Consider the following 20,839-nt stretch of genomic DNA (forward strand, 5'->3'; position numbering starts at 1 on the left):
AGTAGACCGAGTCTTTTATTTAATACAAGATTTCAAACCTGTTCAGTAACATCAGCACTGACTCTTAGCATCAGACCCCTTATCCCTTACCCTGCCTTTCCCCCGCAGCCGGGGGGATTTGGTATCACCTTGTGTCCTTCCAAGGCTCCCGTCTCCGTTAGTAGCATCTGCTAATTGCATCTGGACCCTTGCTCCTCGGGACTGGCTGTATCACAGGTACTTGCCAAGCTTTCTGAAGGACAAGCTCGAGCCCCTCGAGATCCCCTGCTGCTTTCGCACGCGGATGAGCGTGACTCACCTTGCAGGGAGCTGTGCCCACACCAGAAACCAGCCTCCCGTCCTGACAGCCATCGGGGAGATTTTCCTGCTGCCTTCATGAGGGCAGAGCCTCGTAGCAGAGTCTGGTCAGGTATCTCAGGTACCTTGCTTTGATTTGCAGCAGGAGGGTGCCCAAGTGCAAGGCAGCAGGGGTTGGTTTGTAGAGAGAGGGGATGCCGGAGCCCAATCCCACCTGGTTGTTGGTGAAGACGCTTGACACCGCTGGGGTTCAAGGCAGCGGAGCGTGAAGCCGTGATCACCTTGGGAAGCTGTGGGGGCATCAGGGGAGAAAAGGGGCTACCCTTGGGCGTGCTGGTAACTGCATCGCTAGGATGAAAGTCTCTTAATCTGTCAAAAGCTTGCAATAAGCCTTGACCTTGAAGGAAACCTCAAAAAAACCCACCCTCTTTAATGTTATACGTACTTGGAACAGTTTGAAATTGTTCTCTCTATGGGCATTTATTCAGGGGCTCCTCTTCGTGCTGTGTGGGTTTGATGGGAGCAGTGACCTGCCATCAGATCTGTTGAGCTTCCCCTTAACAGACTCCTCTCAAATGATACCTTCCCTCTCAGAGACTTCTCGCTGCATCCAAACCACTTTCCCATCTACGTCCTTCCACAATTTTCCTTTCATTTCCTTTGTCCTTTGACTTCCCTGCTCCTTCTGGCCGGCAGTTACAGTCTCAGTCACTGGACTTGGAGGTTGCCATGAAGTTCTACCTGTGTTCCCGGGCGCCTCTGCTGCCCGTGGGCTTGTGGCTGCTGCCGGGCCGGTCAGACTCTTCCCGCTATGAGAGAGAGAGAGATGAGATACTTGAACGCGAGCATCATTCTTGAGCTTGCTCAACAGGGTAAAATTTATCTCTTATCAGTCAGACTTGGGCTTTTTGGAACCTTTTGCTGGTCAGTGCTTCAGAAAACATGTTTCTTTTCCTCTCCCTTGGGTTTTTTTAGTTTGGGGTTTGTTTGTTTTTTCCTAATTCTCCATTTTTTTCCCCTTCCCTTTCCCGTCCTGCCTGTTCCCACCTCTCTAGCTCTTCTTAGAGCTGCCGGTTTGTCCCCAGGTGGCTCTAGACAGAGGTTCCTCTTCCACCACTCCTCGGCCAGCGGAGTTGCTCATGCCCGGCACAAGATGCTGTTTCTCCTGGTACACTGAGGCCCTTCCTCTGCTGCTGTGCTTTGGGGAGGAAGAGACCAAAGCTGGTAACGGCATCAGGGTTTCTGCAGAGCACTGCCTAACCCAGGCATCCTTTTTATATTTCTTTATTTTAACCCTGTTATATTTAACAGCTTTAAGTCTTGAGATCCAGTCAATGCTTTTTCTGCACGCCGTTCCCACCTGGTGCACTCTTTATGTGAGTACTTCTGCGGTTCTTGATGTTTTTTCTCTTGGTGACCCACTCCTTGCTTCAGACTTGGGCTCTCTCGGCTCCAAACAGGAGTCGGGTCCCCCCCTGTGCCGTGCGGAGGAGAAGACCTTCTCCTGCTGGGGCTGCTGGTGGCTGCGCAGCGCTGCCGGGCCAACGCCTGCGTCCCGGGGACTGCGTCCCGGCAGGACGAGGGAGGAGATTTCAGAGGAAAGATCCTGTTCTTCTCTCGGGGCAGGTTCCTGGCAGCGGGAAGACGCTGGGTGTCTGTTTTAGGCAGAGGGTTCAACCCAACCTGACAAATCCATCCTGCGCTGACATTTTGCCCCTTCCTACCAGGACACTCATTGCGTTTTACCCTAAGGAACAGTTTGCAAAGGGTGCGGAAGGTTTAACTCCTCTGCGCGGCACCTTGCAAAGCCAAACCACTTTAGATGAAGTGTCTGCTTAGCACTGGATTGTCCCCAACTCTGACCGGGGCAGAGAACCCACCAACGGTTCAGTCTCGCCAACTGGCCAAAGCTGTGAGTGTTTCATGGTGACGATGCAATTGCAAACCAAATTCTTGGGAATGAATTTTTTTTTTTTGGGTGTCACTTGATGCCTGACGTAACCAGTGCACTGAGGAGGTGACAGCAGGACACCTTGCACTCTGCGCCTGGGACAGAGAGCGAACGAGCAGTTTTTAAAACTGATCCCTGTTTGAACCAGAGCATTTGCCAGACGTGGTCTCCATTGGAGAGCACGAGCTTTTTTTTTTCTAAGCAATTGCTTGGGGTGAATTCATTTTTATTGCTTGGGGTGAACCCGCCGATCGTGGCTGCGAGTTTGATGATGGCTCTTTGTAAATAAACTCCTTGGAGAAGCAGGACTCGCTTATGAGATGGGGAGAGAATGTATTTTTATGCAACTTTTGAGTGGCCTTTCAAACCCTGAGATGAATGATTTGTTTTACTGGTTGTTGTTATATAGTATTATAAGTATTATGTGTTTGAAAGTTTGGGAATAATATTCACATCTATGATGCTTGTAAACACAACAGTATTTATAAATGAATAAAATAAGAGTTGATAAAATAGAAGCTTTGACTTTGTTTCCATCTTTCTGGAGCTTGGGAAGCTGCTGCCAGTTCTTTAGCTTAAAATGCCCTGTTTCTCCCAAAACTTCCGTAGCACAACAGTATCGTGTCTCTGAAGTCAGAAATGCTCTGCAGTTACGACATGGGGAGGGCAACGCTCCCCTGCGTCCTGTGCAGGGAAAGCTGAAATGAAGGAGCTGTGGGTGCAGCTCCCCGAAAGCTGCCCACCAGCCGGGGGGCGATGGGCAGGAGGTCCCATCTGATGCCTCTGACCTACAGGGGGGCTCAGCCCCGTCTCCTGCCGTGAGGTTGAGCCCCATGTTTGCTCTGCTCAGGAGTTCAGGCAGCACAAACCCGTAGCAGAGACACGGGCATCGGGGCCACCTCTCAGAGCCTTCGGCCCAGGTGAGGTTTCTAGAACCCTCCGGGTATTTCGGTCTTCGGGGGGTGGTTACTGCAGCTTGAGCTCTTCCCCTCGGGCTCAGGGGCGTCAACACCTCTGCAGAGCAGGGCAGGACCTAAACGTTAACAGGTGGACCCAGCTGTATGTGTTGGAGGTGAAGAATTTGTGGAGACCATTGATGTGTTCCCACCTGCGCCCCTCGTCTGGGGCAGCCCTGCTCACAGGGAACCAGGGCCTGGAGATGTCACAGAATCATAGAATGATATGGGGTTGGAAGGGACCTCTGGAGATCATCTAGTCCAACCCCCTGCCAAAGCAGGTCCACCTAGAGCAAGTTGCACAGGAGCGTGTCCAGGCAGGGTTTGAATGTCTCCAGAGAAGGAGACTCCACCACCTCTCTGGGCAGCCTCTTCCAGGGCTCTGCCACCCTCACAGGAAGGAAGTTCCTCCTCATGTTTAGGTGGAACTTCTTATATTCAAGTTTTTGCCCATTCCCTCTTGTCCTGTCCCTGGGCACCACTGAAAAAAGACCAGCCCCATCCTCCTGACACCCACCCTTTAAGTATTTATAGGTGTTGATCAGATCCCCCCTCAGTCTTCTCCAGACTAAAAAGACCCAAGTCCCTCAGCCTTTCCTCTTAAGAGAGATGCTCCAGGCCCCTGATCATCTTTGTAGCCCTCTGCTGTCCCCTCTCCAGCAGTTCCCTGTCCTTCTTGAACTGGGGAGCCCAGAACTGGACCCAGTGCTCCAGATGGGGCCTCCCCAGGGCAGAGCAGAGGGGCAGGATGACCTCTCTCGACCTGCTGGTCACACTCTTCCTGATGCCCCCCAGGATGCCATTGGCCTTCTTGGCCATCAGGGCACATTGCTGGCTCATGGTCATCCTATTGTCCACCAGGACTCCTAGGTCTTTCTCCTCAGAGCTGCTCTCCAGCAGGTCACCCCCAACCTGTCCTGGTGCGGGGGGTTATTCCTCCCCAGGTGCAGCACCCTACAGTTGCCCTTGTTGAAGTTCATCAGGTTCCTCTCTGCCCAACTCTCCAGCCTGTCCAGGTCTCGCTGGATGGTGGCACGGCCTTCTGGTGTGTCAGCCACCCCTCCCAGTTCTGTATCATCAGCAAACTTGCTGAGGGTACGTTCCATCCCTTCATCCAGGTCATTGATGAATATATTGATGAGGACTGGACCCAGTACTGACCCCTGGGGAACACCACTTGTTACGGACCTCCAACTAGATTCTGTGCCCCTAATCATGTCCCCGCCGTGTGTGAGCACACTTGTGTCTTGGGGGGACCCAGGCCCTCAAGGGGTTCCCCCTGCGCCCCCATCCCTCCATCATCCCTGGGACTTGCCCCCCCACCACAGACACACACCCCCCGAGCCCCTGCAGCAAGACCAGAAGGAACCGGGGCTCCTTTCAGCTCGTTTCTTTAATAAGGAGACAGATATCGTTACAAAATAACCATTTAACGATAAGAGACGGAAACAACAGTCCACACGAGAGGAAGGGGCTTTAAAAGCAGCTTCTGCCGGAGCCGAGCGCTGCAGGGCCAGGACGGGCAGACCGGGGCCGGGGTGGGGGGTCCTGGGCTCCGAGCCACCCCCCCCCGAGCCTGGGACTCCCCAGGGAGCTGCTCCTCCCTCCCAGGTTTTGGGGGGAAAAAGGAAAAGAAAGCCGAGCTTGTTGCCAAGCCTGGTGGATTCACTTCCTTTTAACCCCGGGGGACTGAAGCCGAGCGTCCCCATGGCACGGCTGGGTTTGCTGGGAGCGGGAAATGCCCAAAAGTGGAATTTTCTCTTCCCCAAAACGGAAACCACCCAGCTGGACACGGCAGAAACAGCCCAAACCGCCCTCAAAAGCCTTTTCACCATCAGATCTTCACCACATCCCAGCCTTTCCGTTGCAGAAATGCCACCAGCAGGTCGGCCCCAGCGTCTGTGCCCAGCTCTGCCCTGTCCCCTCACCCGACAGGATGGTGGCTTCCGTGGCCACTGAGGCAGTGGCCGCTGCGGCTCATCCTGGCAGCCGGGCTCCGCCACTGAGCCCCACGAAACCAGGGGACAGTGGACACACGGGGGAAAGGGATCACGGCTCACCTGTGGGCCTGTCCCCATGGGGTCCCGGCACACCATGGTCTAATATGGCTTCTAAAGTTGCTCTGACGGTGAAATGCACCAACACGACACAGGACGCCAAAGCCACGATGTTGCCGCTACCGGGCCATGGTATAAATGCGACAAGACACAGGAACAAGACACACATGGAAGTCACGGCTGCGTCGGTGACGGCTCACCCTCCACTGGTGGGACTGGCTTGGCATGCTTTGCTTCTTGGCATTATTTTCTTCTTTTACATGATTTTAATTTTTTAATTTATTTATCTGTGGGAAAATAGGGTGGTGGAGAGCACTGGGGCGATGAGTTTCATTTGTCGACGTCTCTGCCTCGCTGGAGAAACGTGGTGGGGACGGCGGCGGCGAGCGGAGGGGCAGAGCGTGGCTTTAACCATGCTGCTACGGCTACAGGCTGCGGCTCATGCACTGCTCATGGTATATACAGCTACGTCTCCATACAGTGTTAACTACACACGGCTAAGGGGGGGGGGGTCAGAGGCAGCGCAGATGGCTTTAATATGTTGGTTATTTTTCCCTTTTTCATTAAAAAAAAAAAAGTCATTATGTATTAAAGTCACAGTTTCCCTCTCCCTTGCAAGGCTTAAAGAGTCCGAATAGAACCAGCTGGGTGGGACCCCTGCTCCTGGTGAGGCCCCGGGCGATGCGGTGGGTCTGGGGGTGCAGGGGGGGTGTGTGTGGAATGCATGAGGTGGGTGCATGGGGGGGGGGGTCTACGTGTGCAGGCATCGTGCACACCTCCGCCTGCTGCCCAGGGAGTGCTGTGGGGTCGCACACACTCGCTCGCAGGGCGCCAACAGGTTTTTAGGGCTGTTTCCAATTCCTTTGTTTTTAACCCATTCCCACATAAGGCAAACGGCCCCCCCCCAGTGCCCGGATGGACTCTGAAATGAATTCGAGAGAAATGGACTCTGAAATGAGACTCATTCAAGAGCCCAAATCCTGCCAGTGCCCCCGGCCAAGGGGCATCAGCCACCCCCACTTCCCTGTTAATTGAAAGCACCCCAAGATTTCTCTCCCTTCGGCTAAACGATCAGGACGGGGCCTCGCTTGCTGACACTGACACATCCAGTAGGAAAAGGGACTAATCCTCCAGGACACCCTCCCCTGCAGGGGCACTCACTTGATGACCCACAAAGCCCCTGTAGCCCGGCATGGCCCCAGTGCCACCTTCACCCTGCAGCTCCAGCAGCCAGGCCCCAGGACATGGGTGTGAGGACCCTAACACATGGGCCAAATGCAGCCGACGTGGTGGTGGAAATGGTCTTTGGAGGTCTCTGGTTCAACCACCCCCCCCACCAGATCACGGCTTGGCAAACCAAGCCCCAAACTTCCCCCAAGGATGGACATCCCTCCCTGGGGACCTGTCCCAGAGCTGCACATCCCTCCAGGGGAAGGGGCTCATCTCCGTGTCCAACCTTAACCCCCTGAGCTGTTTCCCATCATCTCCCCACCTCCAGCCAGGGCTGAGATGCTCTTTGGGGGCCACAGGGGGCTTCTAGGGGTGAGCTCAGTTTTAGCACTTTGTCCCCGGGCTCAGGACACCCTGCACCGAGGTCCCAGTCTGGGTGTTGGGTCCCCAGGGCATCCCCCGCTGCACCCCAGAGCTCCGCTTCTCCACTGCAAGCTACCCTCCCTGAAGATGCACGACCCTTCACTGCTTAACTTCTGCTAAAACCTCGTTAAACCAAGCCCAGGAAAGCAAAGTGGAGCAGGGAGCACAAGGCTGCTGGGGGGGCCAGAGCTGGGACGGGGACACCAGCTCACGTCAGTGCTCCAGTACAGACTGGAATGAACCGGGTGGGGCTGCTGGACTCTCTCCCAATGCTCGCTTTCCAGCTCAGGTGCTTGGTCCCACAGTGAGAGAGGTGGCACCAAGAAGCTCTTGCCCACTGTCAGGGACACAGATATGGCTTATACCCCTGAGGGGAGCGGGACAAGGGGGATCCAGGTGCCAACAGCCCGGTGGGAAGCAGCAACTCACGGGGGCTGGGGGCTTTGGTCCCTTGTTGGCCATGGGCTCACTCTCACCCTCCCCATATGCATCATGGCAGTGGGATGCAGGGATGGGGCTGGAGCTCCCCATAGCCCCCTGGCTGGCCCCGGGCCTGCACTGGGGTATCCATGATGGGGCTGAGTCCTGGGGTCACACAATGGCCTTCAGGGAAGCACCTGGAACCGCTCTGGGGGGCTGCCCCCCTCCCATTTGGAGCCCTCTCAGCAGAAACCTGCGTTGTGGAATCATCTGGACCTACAAGTTTCAATCAAAATGGTGGGACCCACAGGCAAATCACCCAGAGCTGTCCTCGCCCAGCCTTTGGGGACGTGATGGCCATTTGGCAGAGGAGGTGGTGGCCCACACTGCGCTGCCGTTGCATGCACATTCCATCATGTGTCTCCTCAGAGCAGAACCCCCAGGGCTCCCCACAATCAGACCAGGGCCCATGGCTCCAGCTGCAACACCGAGGGCTTGGCAGCCCAACACCCCTGGTCCCTGCAAACCTCTCCCCAGAAGAAGCCAAACCCGGAGCTGGCTGGGGGCACTCAGCTATCCTTGGTCTGAAACCACGGCTCTCACCTTTCCCAGACAGAGGGAGGCAGAACAGCAGCAGGAGGCACCTGGGTCTCCCACAGAGTGTCTTCTCCACCATTTTGATGTCCACGCAGCTGTTCATGCCCCAAGCAAGCACAGTGGGTCTGGTCAACTCGCACTATCAGGCTCCAGTATCACCTCCATGCAACATTCGATAGTTCCCCACGTGAACCCAAGGGAAGGACAGTGGCAGCAATGCTGCGGGCTGGTGTCACAGCCGCTGGGGAAGGTCCCAGGTGGGACCTGGAAGGGTCCACCTGGAAGGGATGGTGAGCAGAGGCGATGGGACATGCAGCAGAATGGAGCAACGCTGAAGAACGAAAAGAACCATCTGTGTCTTTAACCTCTTCCCCTGGAAGCTATTGGGACTGTCTGGAAACCCTTCCACAGCCACCAAAGGGTATTTCAGCTTAAAAGAGAACATAAAAACCAAAACCAAAGGTTGCATAACTGAGGTATCAGTAGCTCTGGGTCGCCCCCACTGTCCACAGTGCCGAGCCGTGCTGGCAGGCAGATCTTCCTATTTGTTTTTCCCAAGAGCTGCATCTACTTCTTCCTCTGGCTTCAGCGAGTGCCACTGGGCAATGGGCCGTCGGGGGTTGGCCAGCATGTCGGACCAGTGCCGCAGCTCTGTGCCAGTGGAGTTGCAGCCCGTGAAGATCTTGCCGATGGCTTCGTTCTTCCCCAGCTTGTCATAGTCCAGCACCGTGATGACCACTTGCACTTTCTAAAGGAGGAAACCTTCTTTAGAGGGGTGGAAAGCGCAGAGGCCAGGACTGCTCCACGGCCTCCATGCTGTCCCCAGCCCCGGGGTGGATCAGCAGGGCGCCCCAGGGACCCTCCAAGGCTGAGCCCTGCCATGGCCTGCCCTGGGACCCCAGGGTCCCCTCCATGCCCATAGTTTCCTCCACTTCCTTCCCCGAGGAGCCCAGGCCCTCAGAGCCACGGTGGGGGCCCAGCTCATCCTGACATGGCCATCTGGGAAAGGTCACCAAGAGGTGGTGTGGGGCTGGGCAACAGCTGTGGCCCGCAGGGCTTGACGGGGCTGGGGCAAGGGGCATGTGCTATGGCTTGGAGAGGATATGGAGGTGCACAAGGCACATACCAATGGTCCAAAATGCCCCTAGGACCACTGGGGCTTTCCCTGCTATGCTTGAGGTGAGCACCATAGGACCAGGAGCAGAAGAAAGCCCCATTCCACTTGGGATCTCGGTTGGGGTTAGATGTCCCATGGGCGCTGCCCAGTCCCTCACCTCTGCCCCTGCACCAGCTGCCCTCAGCATCAGCACAGGCCCAGGTTAGGACTGGACATATTTCATGGGTGACTGGACCAGGAGCTTGTCAGGAGCCACTCAGGCTGCTGGGAAGCCTGGGACATGGGCTTGGGCAGCTGCAGACTTCTCCCATCACCCCTGCCTGCCTCTCAGGGAAGTCATCGGACAAACCTGTATTTGCTCAAAGGGGATCTCAAAGCTGAAGGACTCATTGAAATAGGGGTTCAGAGTCTTCTTCTTGACCGTGGTCTTCTTCTTCTTCAACCTCTTGCCATTCTGCAGCAGGTGGATCTTCACATAGGGATCTGGAGGGGACAGGAGGGTGCATCAGCCATGGCTGAGATTCCCAGGGGACACCATCAGCCAGGTCCAGGAGAAGTCTCAGCCTAGGATGGTGCACCATGGGGTAAAGAGACCTCCCCAAGTAAAAGTGTTCAGAGGTTTGTGGAGGCCAAAGCCAAAATATTTGGGGCAGAAAGGATTTGAGGGAGCAACTGGCCAAGGGACGGAGCTCTTCTGCATCCTGTGGATCCCCTTGTAGGACAGCTGGGGACAGTGGTGTGACACTGGTGGGTGCTCGCCTGTCTCCCCCTGACAGACTGATGGCCCCAGTGTCCTTCCCCAACAAAGGATGTTGAGAGACCCATAGTGGGGCAGGAGGAGGATGGCCACGAGCTGACACCCACCTGAGAGACCCCCAACATCCATCTTCTTCAGGTTCTTGGCCTCCAGGATGCAGACAGTGAGTTTCCCAGCCGTGGGCACGTATCGGAGGGAGATGCAGATATCTCCTAGCTTCTCTGGCTGCCAAGCAGAGCAGGGAGCAGATTATCAAAGTCTTGCCAGTGCGTCATACCACAGTGTCGGTACATGGTCCCATAGGCAGGTCACTCCAGACCCTGTTCAACCTTCAGTGCAGGCACAAGCTGGTGGCCCATGCACAGACACGAGGGTTTGATCACTTGGGGCTGGGACAGACCAGTCCCAGCACAGCACCCAGACATTTATACTCTTCATTTTTGTTACAGAAAGGCTTTTTGCACATGGGAACAACAGGGGCAGATCATGGCTAGGACATGCACAGCATTCAGGTGGGACCCCACAGCAACAGCCATCCTGAGCACTGTGGGATGGCCCAGAAAGCAGAGCTCACTCCATGGCCACCCCACATCTCAACCCTTCTGGCCAAGAGCTTCAGCTGGCCAAGGGCCTCACACCAGCCCAGCTCTCACCTCCTCCTTCTCACCACTCTGCAGGTCCCGCCACTCCTCAATGGGCTGGCCCAGGTCCACCGTGTTCATGGGCACCTTCACCTCACCGATGATGTCATGTTTGGAGAAGCGATCAAAGTCATAGATGGCCATCACCAGTGTCTTCCCACCCAGTTCCTGGTAGGGGACCTGCACAAAGAGGGCCACCGAGCTGGCAACGGGCTCAGAGGAGCCCAAGCCATGACCACCCACTTCCAGCAGCGAGGGTCCAAGTATGGGACCAGGACATGGTCAGGGACAAAGATGGGAGTGAGAGACAAGGTCCCCTATTGTTGGTAGGGAACTCACCTTGAAGGTGAAGGTCTCGTTGAAGGCAGGGTTGAGTGTCTTCTTCTGCACTTTGGTCTCATACTTTTTCTTCTTGTCAGGGAGCAGGAACACCTTGACATATGGATCTGAGGTGCCACCCATGTCCAAAGCTGGCAGTTCGGCAGCTTGGAGGATCCCCACTGTCAGCTGGAGGGGGGAGAGGAGTGTCTTCAGCAAGACAGCCCAGCTATGTGCTGCAGATGCCAAGGGCATGTCTCCAGACCAACATGGGGCAGGACTCCCCATGACACAGCACCCAGCTGTCCCCTCTTTTCCATGCCACCCAGGTCCAACAGGGAGACTCCTCCTCTCAAATACCCTCCCTGGGCATATATATATACCCACTATATATATAAATATATATAAATAATACACATATATAAATGCCTACTCCCCCATCTCCTCAGCCAAGCCCCAGCCCCTCCATCACCTGGTTTGCCTGGAAATCGTAGTCCAGTGAGAACTGCAGCTTGCCCAGGTTCTCCGGCTCCTTCTCCTCCTCCTCACCTTCCCCCTCTGTCAGACCCATCTCCGCGTCATCATCATCCTGGTGATCCTGCAATGGCAGCCAAGGTGCCTGACTCAGCAGCAGGGTCACACCCCAGTGTCCCCATCCCTACACTGCTGGGGACCTCCAGGACCCCAAACCCACCGGCATCTCTAGCCCTGGGTTCTCCCTGTGAGGGGCAAGGAGATAACAAGTTAACAAGAAGAGGTTTTTTCAGCATATCAATAAAAAAAGGAAGACTAGGGAAACTGTAGGCCCATTGATGAATGAGGTAGGTGCCTTGGTGGTGGAAGACACAGAGAAGGCGGAGTTACTGAATGCCTTCTTTTCTTCTTCTTCTGCTAAATCTGTCCCTCATGAATCCCAGACCCTGGAGACAAGGGGGAAGGTCTGGAGAGAGGAAGATTTTCCCTCTGTTGGGGAGGACCGGGTTAGAGACCACTTGGCCAAACTAGACATCCATAAGTCCACGGGCCCTGATAGGATGCACCCATGAGTGCTGAGAGAACTGGCAGATGTTATTGCTGGGCCACTCTCCATCATTTTTGAGAGGTCTTGGAGAACAGGAGAAGTGCCTGAGGACTGGAGGAAGGCCAATATCACACCAGTCTATGAAAAGGACAAGAAGGAGGACCCAGGGAACTACAGGCCAATTAGTCTCACCTCTGTCCCTGGGAAAATAATGGAGCGACTCGTTCTGGATGTCATCTTCAAACACATTCAAGATCAAGAAGTTATTGGAAGTGGTCAACATGGATTTACCAAGGGTAAATCATGCTTGACCAATCTGATAGCCTCCTATGACATTATAACTGGTTGGCTGGATGAGGGGAGAACAGCAGATGTCATCTACCTTGACTTCAGCAAGGCTTTTGACACTGTCTCCCATAACATCCTCATTAGAAAATTAAGGAAGTGTGGGCTAGGTGAGGGGGCAGTGAGGTGGGTTGAGAGCTGGCTGTGTGACAGAACTCAGAGGATTATGATTAATAGAGCAGGGTCAAGTTGGAGGCCTGTTAACCAGTGGTGTCCCCCAGGGGTCAATACATGGTCCAGTCTTGTTCAACATATTCATCAATGACCTGGACGAGGGGACAGAGTGTGTCCTCAGCAAGTTGGCTGATGATGCCAAACTGGGAGGGGTGGCTGACACTCCAGAGGGCTGTGGCACCATCCAGCGTGACCTGGACAGGCTGGAGAGCTGGGCAGAGAAGAACCTAATGAGGTTCAACAAGGGCAAGTGTAGGGTCCTGCACCTGGGGAGGAAGAACCCCAGGCACCAATATAGGTTAGGGATGGATCTTCTGGAAAGCACTGCTGAGGAGAAGGATCTGGGAGTCCTGGTGGATAGCAAACTTTCCATGATCTAGCAACGTGCCCTTGTGGCCAAGAGGGCCAATGGGATCCTGGACTGCGTAGGGAAGAGTGTGGCCAGAAGGCGGAGGGAGGTCATTCTCCCCCTCTACTCTGCACTGGTGAGGCCACAACTGGAATACTGCATCCAGTTCTGGGCTCCCCAGTTCAAGAGAGACAGGGAACTACTGGAGAGAGTCCAGCGAAGGGCAACAAAGATGATTGAGGGATTGGAGCATCTCCCTGATGAGGAAAAGCTGAGAGAGCTGGGACTCTTTAGCCTGGAGAAGAGAAGGCTGAGGGGAGACCTTATCTATGTTTACAAGTACCTAAAGGGTGGGTTGAAGGAGGAGGGAGCCGGACTCTTCTCAGTGGTTTCCAGCGATAGGACAAGGGGCAACGGGCACAAGCTGGAACATGGGAAGTTCCATTCAAATATGAGGAAAAACTTCTTTCTGGTGAGGGTGCCAGAGCCCTGGAACAGGCTGCCCAGGGAGGGTGTGGAGTCCCCTTCTCTGGAGATCTTCAAGACCCGCCTGGACGCAGTCCTGAGTGATGTGCTCTGGGCAACCCTGCTTTAGCAGGGGAGTTGGACTAAATGATCTCTGGAGGTCCCTTCCAACTCTGACAATTCCGTGATTCCGTCAGATACGCCACACTGGGGACATAAAGCACCAGGAGAGCAGCCCTGGGGTGGCCCTGGCTCTGCCCACAACCACACAGCTGCTGGGGAGCCCCCCATGCGTGGTGCTGGTCCAGCTGAGATGGTGTGGGAGCTGTCTCAGGGCACTTGGACGTGGGGTCAGCTCCAGGGGGGCAAGGTTTGGTGCTTGTATTAGGGGGCTGCATGCAAGCAACCTACTGCAAAGGGTGCAGGGAAACTCCACCCCCCGCAACCTGTGCTTGGGGGAGCGCTGCAGCCAGCGCTAAGGCCTTAGCAGAGCCATTTTATTAACTTTGTAATAGAGACCCAACCTAATTCTCCTATGTCTAAGGCAAAGCCACCCCTCTCCATGCTTCTCCAAGCCACGGTCCATGGGATGGGAGCCCCAGATCCTTATCACCTCTCTGACATGACCCCAGGTCCCCTGTCCCACCCTGGAAGCAGACAATGGAGAAGGAGGCTCGTGGTGGCACCTACCGTGAAGGGTGTCCCAGGACGGAGAGGGAACACGCAGACAGGGCAGCAGGAAGGGAAGGCGGTGAGAACAGCAGGAGGGAAGAGAGCCATGTTACAGAGAGCACTGACAAGGGACCCATGGTGCAGTGGGGAATCGGGGTTTGTATGGCCCCGTGGAGCCCCAAGGGACAGAAGCCCTTGTCCTCCATTGGGGAATCCCACCCCACATCTCCCACCACCACAGGGGCATGTGGATGGGCAGGTCTGATGGAGCATCTTCACTCAGCGCTTCAGCCCTGCCTGCCAGCCCGTGGTGCCCACCTCACTCTGAAGGAATGGACACCCAAAAGCTCCCACCCCCTCCAAATGGCCCTGGGTTGAGCTGATGAATTGAAATGACTGGGATCACTCCCAAATTCGCTGGTACCAAAGCCTCCTTCCTGCTCTCCCCTCCTGGCCCCCAGGACAGGGAGATGGCCCCAGATCTACTCCACACACCAGAGCATGCCTCTTGAGCAATGGCTTTTTGAGGACAACCCCCCAAGCTGGTGGGGCTTTTAGCCTGGTGGCCTTCCCCCCTTTGCTGAAGGCACAGAGAAATGAGAAGGTAACTCCAAGGAAGGCAAGGAGACACAAGGGATTAAATTAACATTCAGGTGAAGCATCAGTCGGTCCAGGGCAGCCTGAGCCTGGTCCCACCCAGACCACCAGGCACTGGAAGAGGACAGTGCTGCTGTTTCAGCTCCAGGCTCATGTCTGCACTGCCCCACCTCAGGATCCTGGTGGCTCCATCCCCCTTTGCTGCCTGAGCTACAAGTTCCCCAACAGTCTGTAACTCAACCAGAGGGATTGTCCTACAACATCAAGTGCAGGTCAAGGCCAAGCAGTCCAGAAGGAAGTCACCTGGTTGCCTGACTTCATGTCTTTCATGTTCATGGCGTTCTTCATGCCTTTGCCTTTCTCCTTCTTGTTCTTCTTCTTCTTGCAGCAGCACTTCTTGCAGATGCAGAAGCAGCAGGTGAGGATGAGGAGTCCAGCTACCACCGCGATGGCGATGAGGGCCCAGGGCGGCACTGCGGGCCAAAGTTGGTATCATCATCAGCCCCCTGCTCCCTCCCAGCCCCAGCCACCCCACCGTCTTGCCCCATATACTGCAATGGACTGGAGCAGTGTTGGGGTCATGAGGAGAGTAATACCTGGAATAGGGGGCAGCTACTCACAGGGGATCTTGTTGAGCTCATTCATGAACTTGTCCCTCAGCTTGGTGAACATGTCCTCCTTGCTCTCGCCTGGCCCAGCAGCCTCAGTGGAGTTCTCCATCGTGGCCACGGGTATTGTGGTGGCCGTTGCCTCTGGGGCCATCATGGATGCTTGCTTGAACGTCATGGTGGGTCAAGGGCTCCCTGAAACACAATGACACCTCGGTGGTCACCCAGGTTCCTGCTGTCCCCACCCATGCCCAAGCTGCATCTCTGAGCAGCCATCTGCACTGAGGACCACATCTGCATTGAGAGCAGGGCTAGAGCAGAGCACTTGATCTTCTGCTGGAGGGGCGTAGAGCCCAATGGTCATGGAGAACATGAGGGACCAGACACCTGGATTCTCTCACAAGTGATGGGAAGTGCAGTCGACCCCCATGTTGCCATCTCCAAAGCCACCAGGAACATCACCCAGCACCATTTCAATGCCGCTGCCAGCTCAGAGCCTCCTGGGGACATTGAGGACACTCCTAGGGGGAGGTTCGCCCAGCAAGGCACCATGGGATGAGGGAAGGGGTGTTTGCATCCCCAGCAGAGATGAGCTTGGACAAAGCCAGCCCGCTAACCTCCCCCTTTTCTCAGGCAGGGACCCATCAGGCACCTGCCGAACCAACGCATGGCAGCAGCCAGACCTCACTTCATGCAGGGACCCAGTGCTGGGGTGGGACCCTCAGGACTTGCTCCCAGCCCTGGGAGAGCTTCCAAGGATGGAAACGGTAGAGGAGCAGCACATTGCTCTTCCTCCAGCCCCAGGGAGCTTTTCCAGGGCACAGTTTGAGGATGGATGAAAGCAAAGAAGAGCCGGCTCCACACAGTGGTGGGGGGCTCAGTGTGCACGTCCAAGGGTCAGCCCTTTCACTGTGTCACAGGTACCATGTCCTGGGGGGCTCAGTGTGCACGTCCAAGGGTCAGCCCTTTCACTGTGTCACAGGTACCATGTCCTGGGCGGCTCGAGGCTCCTGTCCACCTGCCGGCCCTGCAGAGCCCAGCTCCCCCCACCAGCCCTGATGGGGCACAGGGAAGGTGCTAGGTTCACCGCCAGGACTGCAGCACCCCCAGCCCCAGCCCAGTCGGGTCTGAAGCACCCTCCAAGGACACCCACCCTACCGTCTTGCAGGTGTGGCATTTGCTCCTGCAAGCAAAACTGGTATAAAGTGCCTCCGTAACCCAGCTCTGGACCCAAAGTTCCTCCAGGACCCAGCTCCATCTCCAAAGTGCCTCTCTAACCCATCAGAAGGCAAGATTGCAAAGGGAAGAGCAAAGTAGGCAAGAAGCCAAGGTAATTAATGGTGTTGGTGGGATTAAGGAAGATAAAAGGTTATCCAGTGGGAGAAGCAAACAGCCAAGTGGGAGTGCAGATAACCAAGGAAGGAGTTTCTGGGGGCACATGAGCTCCATCATAGGAGGAACCCCCTTTTCTGCAGCTCTTCTCCCCTCTCAGTGAAGCCTCTTCACCTGGTGCATCGTTCCCCAGCACTGGCTGCTCCTCCATCCTTCCTGCAGCATTGGAAAAGGAGCATTCTCACCTCAAAAAGTAAGCCAAAGAGACCTGGGGGTTTCCTGCCCCGAAATGGCTCTGCTGTGCCATCTCCAGCTGCCTCTCGGGTGAATTGGGCACTGAGTTACGCAGTGCTCAGCTCCGTACCCGCACACCTTCCTCCTGGGCTGCTACTCCCAGGGGTGCTGGGGGGTGGGTACAGCGGTGGGGGGCTGGGAGGACCCTAAGGGAGGCAGAGGTTGCCCTTCTCACACCGTAATGGGCTAATTCCGTGACTCCCCCCCACCAAGGTCCCTGCCATGAGCACAGGCTTCACCACCCCAATGTCTCCCCTTAGAAATAGCTACAGACAGCAACGCAGGGCTGAGGTTTCCAGGGCTGCTGGTGGCATCTGGTTGACTTAAAAAACAGACTGGTGGCAAGTCCTGCTCCTTGGGGGAAGGTCCCCAGCCCTGCACTGACCCCCCCATGGCCTTGGCCCCAGGAGCCAATCTGGGCTGCAGCTGAACCCCTCCCTGCAGCATCCCAGATCCCGGGCTAGCCGGGAGCATCACCTCTCGTTTCATCCTCCATCTCTTCCACCAGCAGCATTTGCACTGGGAATGCAAAACATAAAGGCAAACAGAAAAGCATCCGTCCCCAGCGCTGCTGGGAGCAGCAGGACTGCCCTCCTGGCAGCCATGCAGGGGACAGGGTGGCTGGAGAAACCCCTTTGTGAGCTTATGGGTGGGTTCATCAAGCCGGGTGACGTCCCAAACTGGGAGCAAAACCTGGCGTGATCTCTTTAGGATCAACCTCTCGGAGCAGAGCAGCTGGGATCCACCTCAGCCAGGCAGAGGGAAGAGCTGCAGTCAATAACCCTTCTGCAGGTGGGAGCTTGGGGCTATTTTTCATCTGGTTTGGGGGCTTTTTGGGGGGTCCTTCCTGGATTTTGAAACCCTGTGTGTGTTTTCCACAGCTATGTGTATCAGAAATTCACTTTTAAAGTGCAAGGAGTGTCTCCCGGTGATGCAGTTTGTCTGCAATGGGCACAAAACACCTATTTATTGTAAACGCACCAGTTACTGTAAATTGGAGTCCCAATTGCAGCAGCAAAGGCAACACTCAGCTGGAAAACATTCCCGGTGCCCATCGACGGAGGTTTCGCAGATGCTTTCCCGTGAGTTCACACCACCCCCAAGCCTCCCCAAGAGCTGCTCAAATAGCCATTCCCTGGCATCAAACAGCACCGATCACTCTCTTTCCCTGTGTTCTTAACGAGCTCGGCATCTTCCTGATGCCACAAAAGCTTCGTACGAGGCAGGAGGCAAAACAAGCAAACCCCAAAGACACAGTTTAGGTTGAGCTTTCGTGCTTTAGGGGACCGGGGCCAGAAATTTTAGTTGGTTATCAACGCACAGCTTGACTGGGACACAGAATTGATAATGGTCTAGAAAATGCCATCGCTGGGTGAGTCCCACAAACCTGTCCCCCTGCATCAAAGCAGGAGGGTGGTGGAGGATCCATGCTCACACTCACACAGTGCAACAGGGAGGGGATGGAGATGTGACCTTGTCATGGTTGGATGAGACCTTCTCAGTATCTTCAACCCTCCCAGCTTTTTCTTGCAGTCACCCCAATGTCCCAGCCCCAAAGGCTTCGGGCAGATGGTGGGGCCTGGTCCTGCTCTGGGCCCACGGTGGATGAAGGACTTTGATGGCATCAGAACGGATTCATCTCAGCTGGATACCTCCTGTAGCACAGCCAAAGAGGATGCTTGGGGCTGTCTCCGTGGTGTGGGCTGGGTCCCCAGAGGCCCTCCACCCAAGACAATGCTAGATCTCTGCCTGACCTCAGACCTCATGTGCAGGACGTGGTAATGCAGAGGACAAAGCCTCCGAGGTCCTGGACCTCAGAAGCATCCCTCCTCTCCAGCCTGCACCTCTGAGACCAGCACAGACCACAGTCACCAGCTTCTCCTGTGGATTTATCCATCCTGTATGTCTGTGCAGGTCAATCTGCTTGCACCTGCTCTGCATGGAGCCCCCCAAACATGCTGAGCATCTGAGAGGTTCTCCACGCTCCACCAGCTCCTCCTCCTGCCCTTGGACCTCAGATGTGGCCACCTTCACGCCCCACGGAGTGGCTGCAACCACCAGAATCAGCATCACACAGCCGTGACGCAGCGGCCAACTCCCAATAACTCAGTGGTGGATGGCACTGGGAAGCTGGAGTGAGGTGCTGGAGGTGCCCCACAGCCACCACGTCCTGCTCTGGGTGAATCAGGAGCTGTTGGATTTAACCTCTTGCCCTATGGAGGGTTATTTAATTCAGAGGGCTATGAGAGCTCCCCAAAGCTTTCCAACAGCCGAGGATACCCGGCTTGCTTTCATTTTTTCACCTGCTGGAGTCACCATTGGTGCCAGCAGCTCACTGGGCAGTACTGGGTGGCACTGGGAGCTGTAGCCATCCTTGCAAGCCAGCCTGCTGGGAAGAAGGGGTTTGCATGGAGCTCCTTTTTATGGGGGGACAGGGATGGGGACAGGGATGGGATGCTGTCCCCTGCTTGCCACGTGGCCATCAGCTCCCCGCAGCCCTGCTACGATCTCACAGTCACTTTTCATCCCATAAAACCACCCCTCGGACAGGGATTTTTCCCCTCGTGGGTCAGCCAGAGCATTTCCAGGCTGGGGTCTTGCTGCAAGAAGGGCAACACGAGGGGGATTTTCCCCGCCACAGAGCTGGGGTTTGCTAGGAGGAAAGCAAAGCAGCCAGAGGAGCGCAGGCGGGGGGGGGGGGGGGGGGGGGGGGACATGTGCTGCCGGGGGCAGTGTGAGCGCTTTCCATCTCGCTGCAGGCAAAGCAGCGTTTTTGCAACACTCACTCCCTGACCTGACCCGTATTTCTGTGCAAACGGCAATCTCTGCCAGAGCGGGACGGGGGCGACTCTGCAGGCAGCTGGGCTCGGGAAGAAGTAGAAGGCCAGGCAGGGCTGAGCACCTTTTGGGGGGATGCTGCCCACCCCCAGCCCCACACACCGGCACCCAGGATCCATAAGGCAGCGGTTTTGCAGGGGCCCCGGGCACGGGGTGATCCCCCCTCCAGCCCCCAGGTGCCAGATCCCCTGGTGACACCCCAAATGTCAGGGGCAGATTGAGTCCTGGCTCTGCCCTGAATCCACAGACACGGCCGGGGGGGGGGGGGGGGGGGGGCAGGCCACTGGCACCCTGCAACTCCCATGGGTGGGCAGCAAGGAGGAGGGGCGCAAAGCAAGAGACCCCAGGGGAGCGCCCTGCCGCGGTGCAGCCCGTGACACCCATCAGGTACAGGGTGGGCAGCACCCGGAACGGGGCACCCGGCCAAGCAAGCCCCACCACCAGCCCCCACGTCCTGGGGCACCCAGCGCAGAGCTGCCCTCCAGGGCGCCGGGGCTCCCCACTGCAGCGCTCTGCAGCACGGCCAGGCACCGGCTGCGGTGCTGCCACTGCCATGCTGCGATTGCCGTGCTGCCACTGCCATGCTGCCACTGCCATGCTGCGATTGCCGTGCTGCTCACATCCTGCTGCCATCCCCGGGGACGGGGCAGCCTGGCAGGGCCATGGCAAGGGGCGCCAAGCACCTGCAGCGTGTGTGCGTGCATGTGTGTGCAAGTGCTTGTGCACGGGGAGGGATGCAAGTGCTGGGGTGTGGGTGTTTGTGCATATGTGTGAGTGCACAGGTATGGAGTGTGCATGTGTGCAAATGCTGGTGCATGCAGTGTGCATGTGTGTCTGTGCACATGTATGTGCAAGTGTTTGTGCATGGGATATGCAAGCATGTATCAGGATGTGCACACATATGCAAGTGCAAGCATGTGTGTGTGAGTGCGTGTGCATATGTGTGGTGGAAATGCTTGTGGACGGGTAGTGCACATGTGTATGTGTGTGCAAGTGCTGGCAGGTGTGTGCACATGCCATACACGCGTATGAGCACACCTGCTCACAGATGTGTCAAGGTGCACGTGCTTGTGCACACATGCAGCACTCGTGTGGCACCACAAGCGCTGGTGCACATGGGTGTGCATGTACCCACACGGGTGCGTGCTGGCATCTGCAGTCTGTGTAAGGGCTTGCACGTTGATATGTTTGCACACACGTTCTCTGCGTGCCAGCACGCACGTGTGCACACAGCTGCTCGTGAGTCATGTTTGCACATGTGTGCATTGAGTGTGCACACCTGCTCACGCTGCTGGAAGGGGACGGTGCACACCGCATGGAGCACAAATGTGTTTGTGTGCCTGCATGTGCACGTTTACCACGCAAACCCAGGCTGGGGGGGGCACCAAGACACTGTGTCCCCGCTCTCAGTGCCGCCACGAGCAGCTGCTGATTGATTTC

The 20,839-nt window shown here is 56.2% G+C and overlaps 1 protein-coding gene across 1 annotated transcript; it reads right to left on the reverse strand.

The window, feature by feature from the left end:
* Positions 1-8,412: 8,412 nt before the first annotated feature.
* On the reverse strand, positions 8,413-15,113 carry SYT2 (synaptotagmin 2). Its single transcript, XM_074163304.1, has 8 exons — positions 14,948-15,113; positions 14,631-14,800; positions 11,177-11,293; positions 10,726-10,893; positions 10,399-10,566; positions 9,853-9,970; positions 9,338-9,471; positions 8,413-8,619 (listed from the first exon to the last, which is right to left on the reverse strand). Exons 1-8 carry the CDS (start codon positions 15,111-15,113, stop codon positions 8,413-8,415), a joined length of 1,248 nt encoding a protein of 415 aa, XP_074019405.1.
* Between the last annotated feature and the right edge of the window lie 5,726 nt (positions 15,114-20,839).

Source organism: Numenius arquata, chromosome 24, assembly GCF_964106895.1.
Source record: "Numenius arquata chromosome 24, bNumArq3.hap1.1, whole genome shotgun sequence".
Taxonomy (NCBI): domain Eukaryota; kingdom Metazoa; phylum Chordata; class Aves; order Charadriiformes; family Scolopacidae; genus Numenius; species Numenius arquata.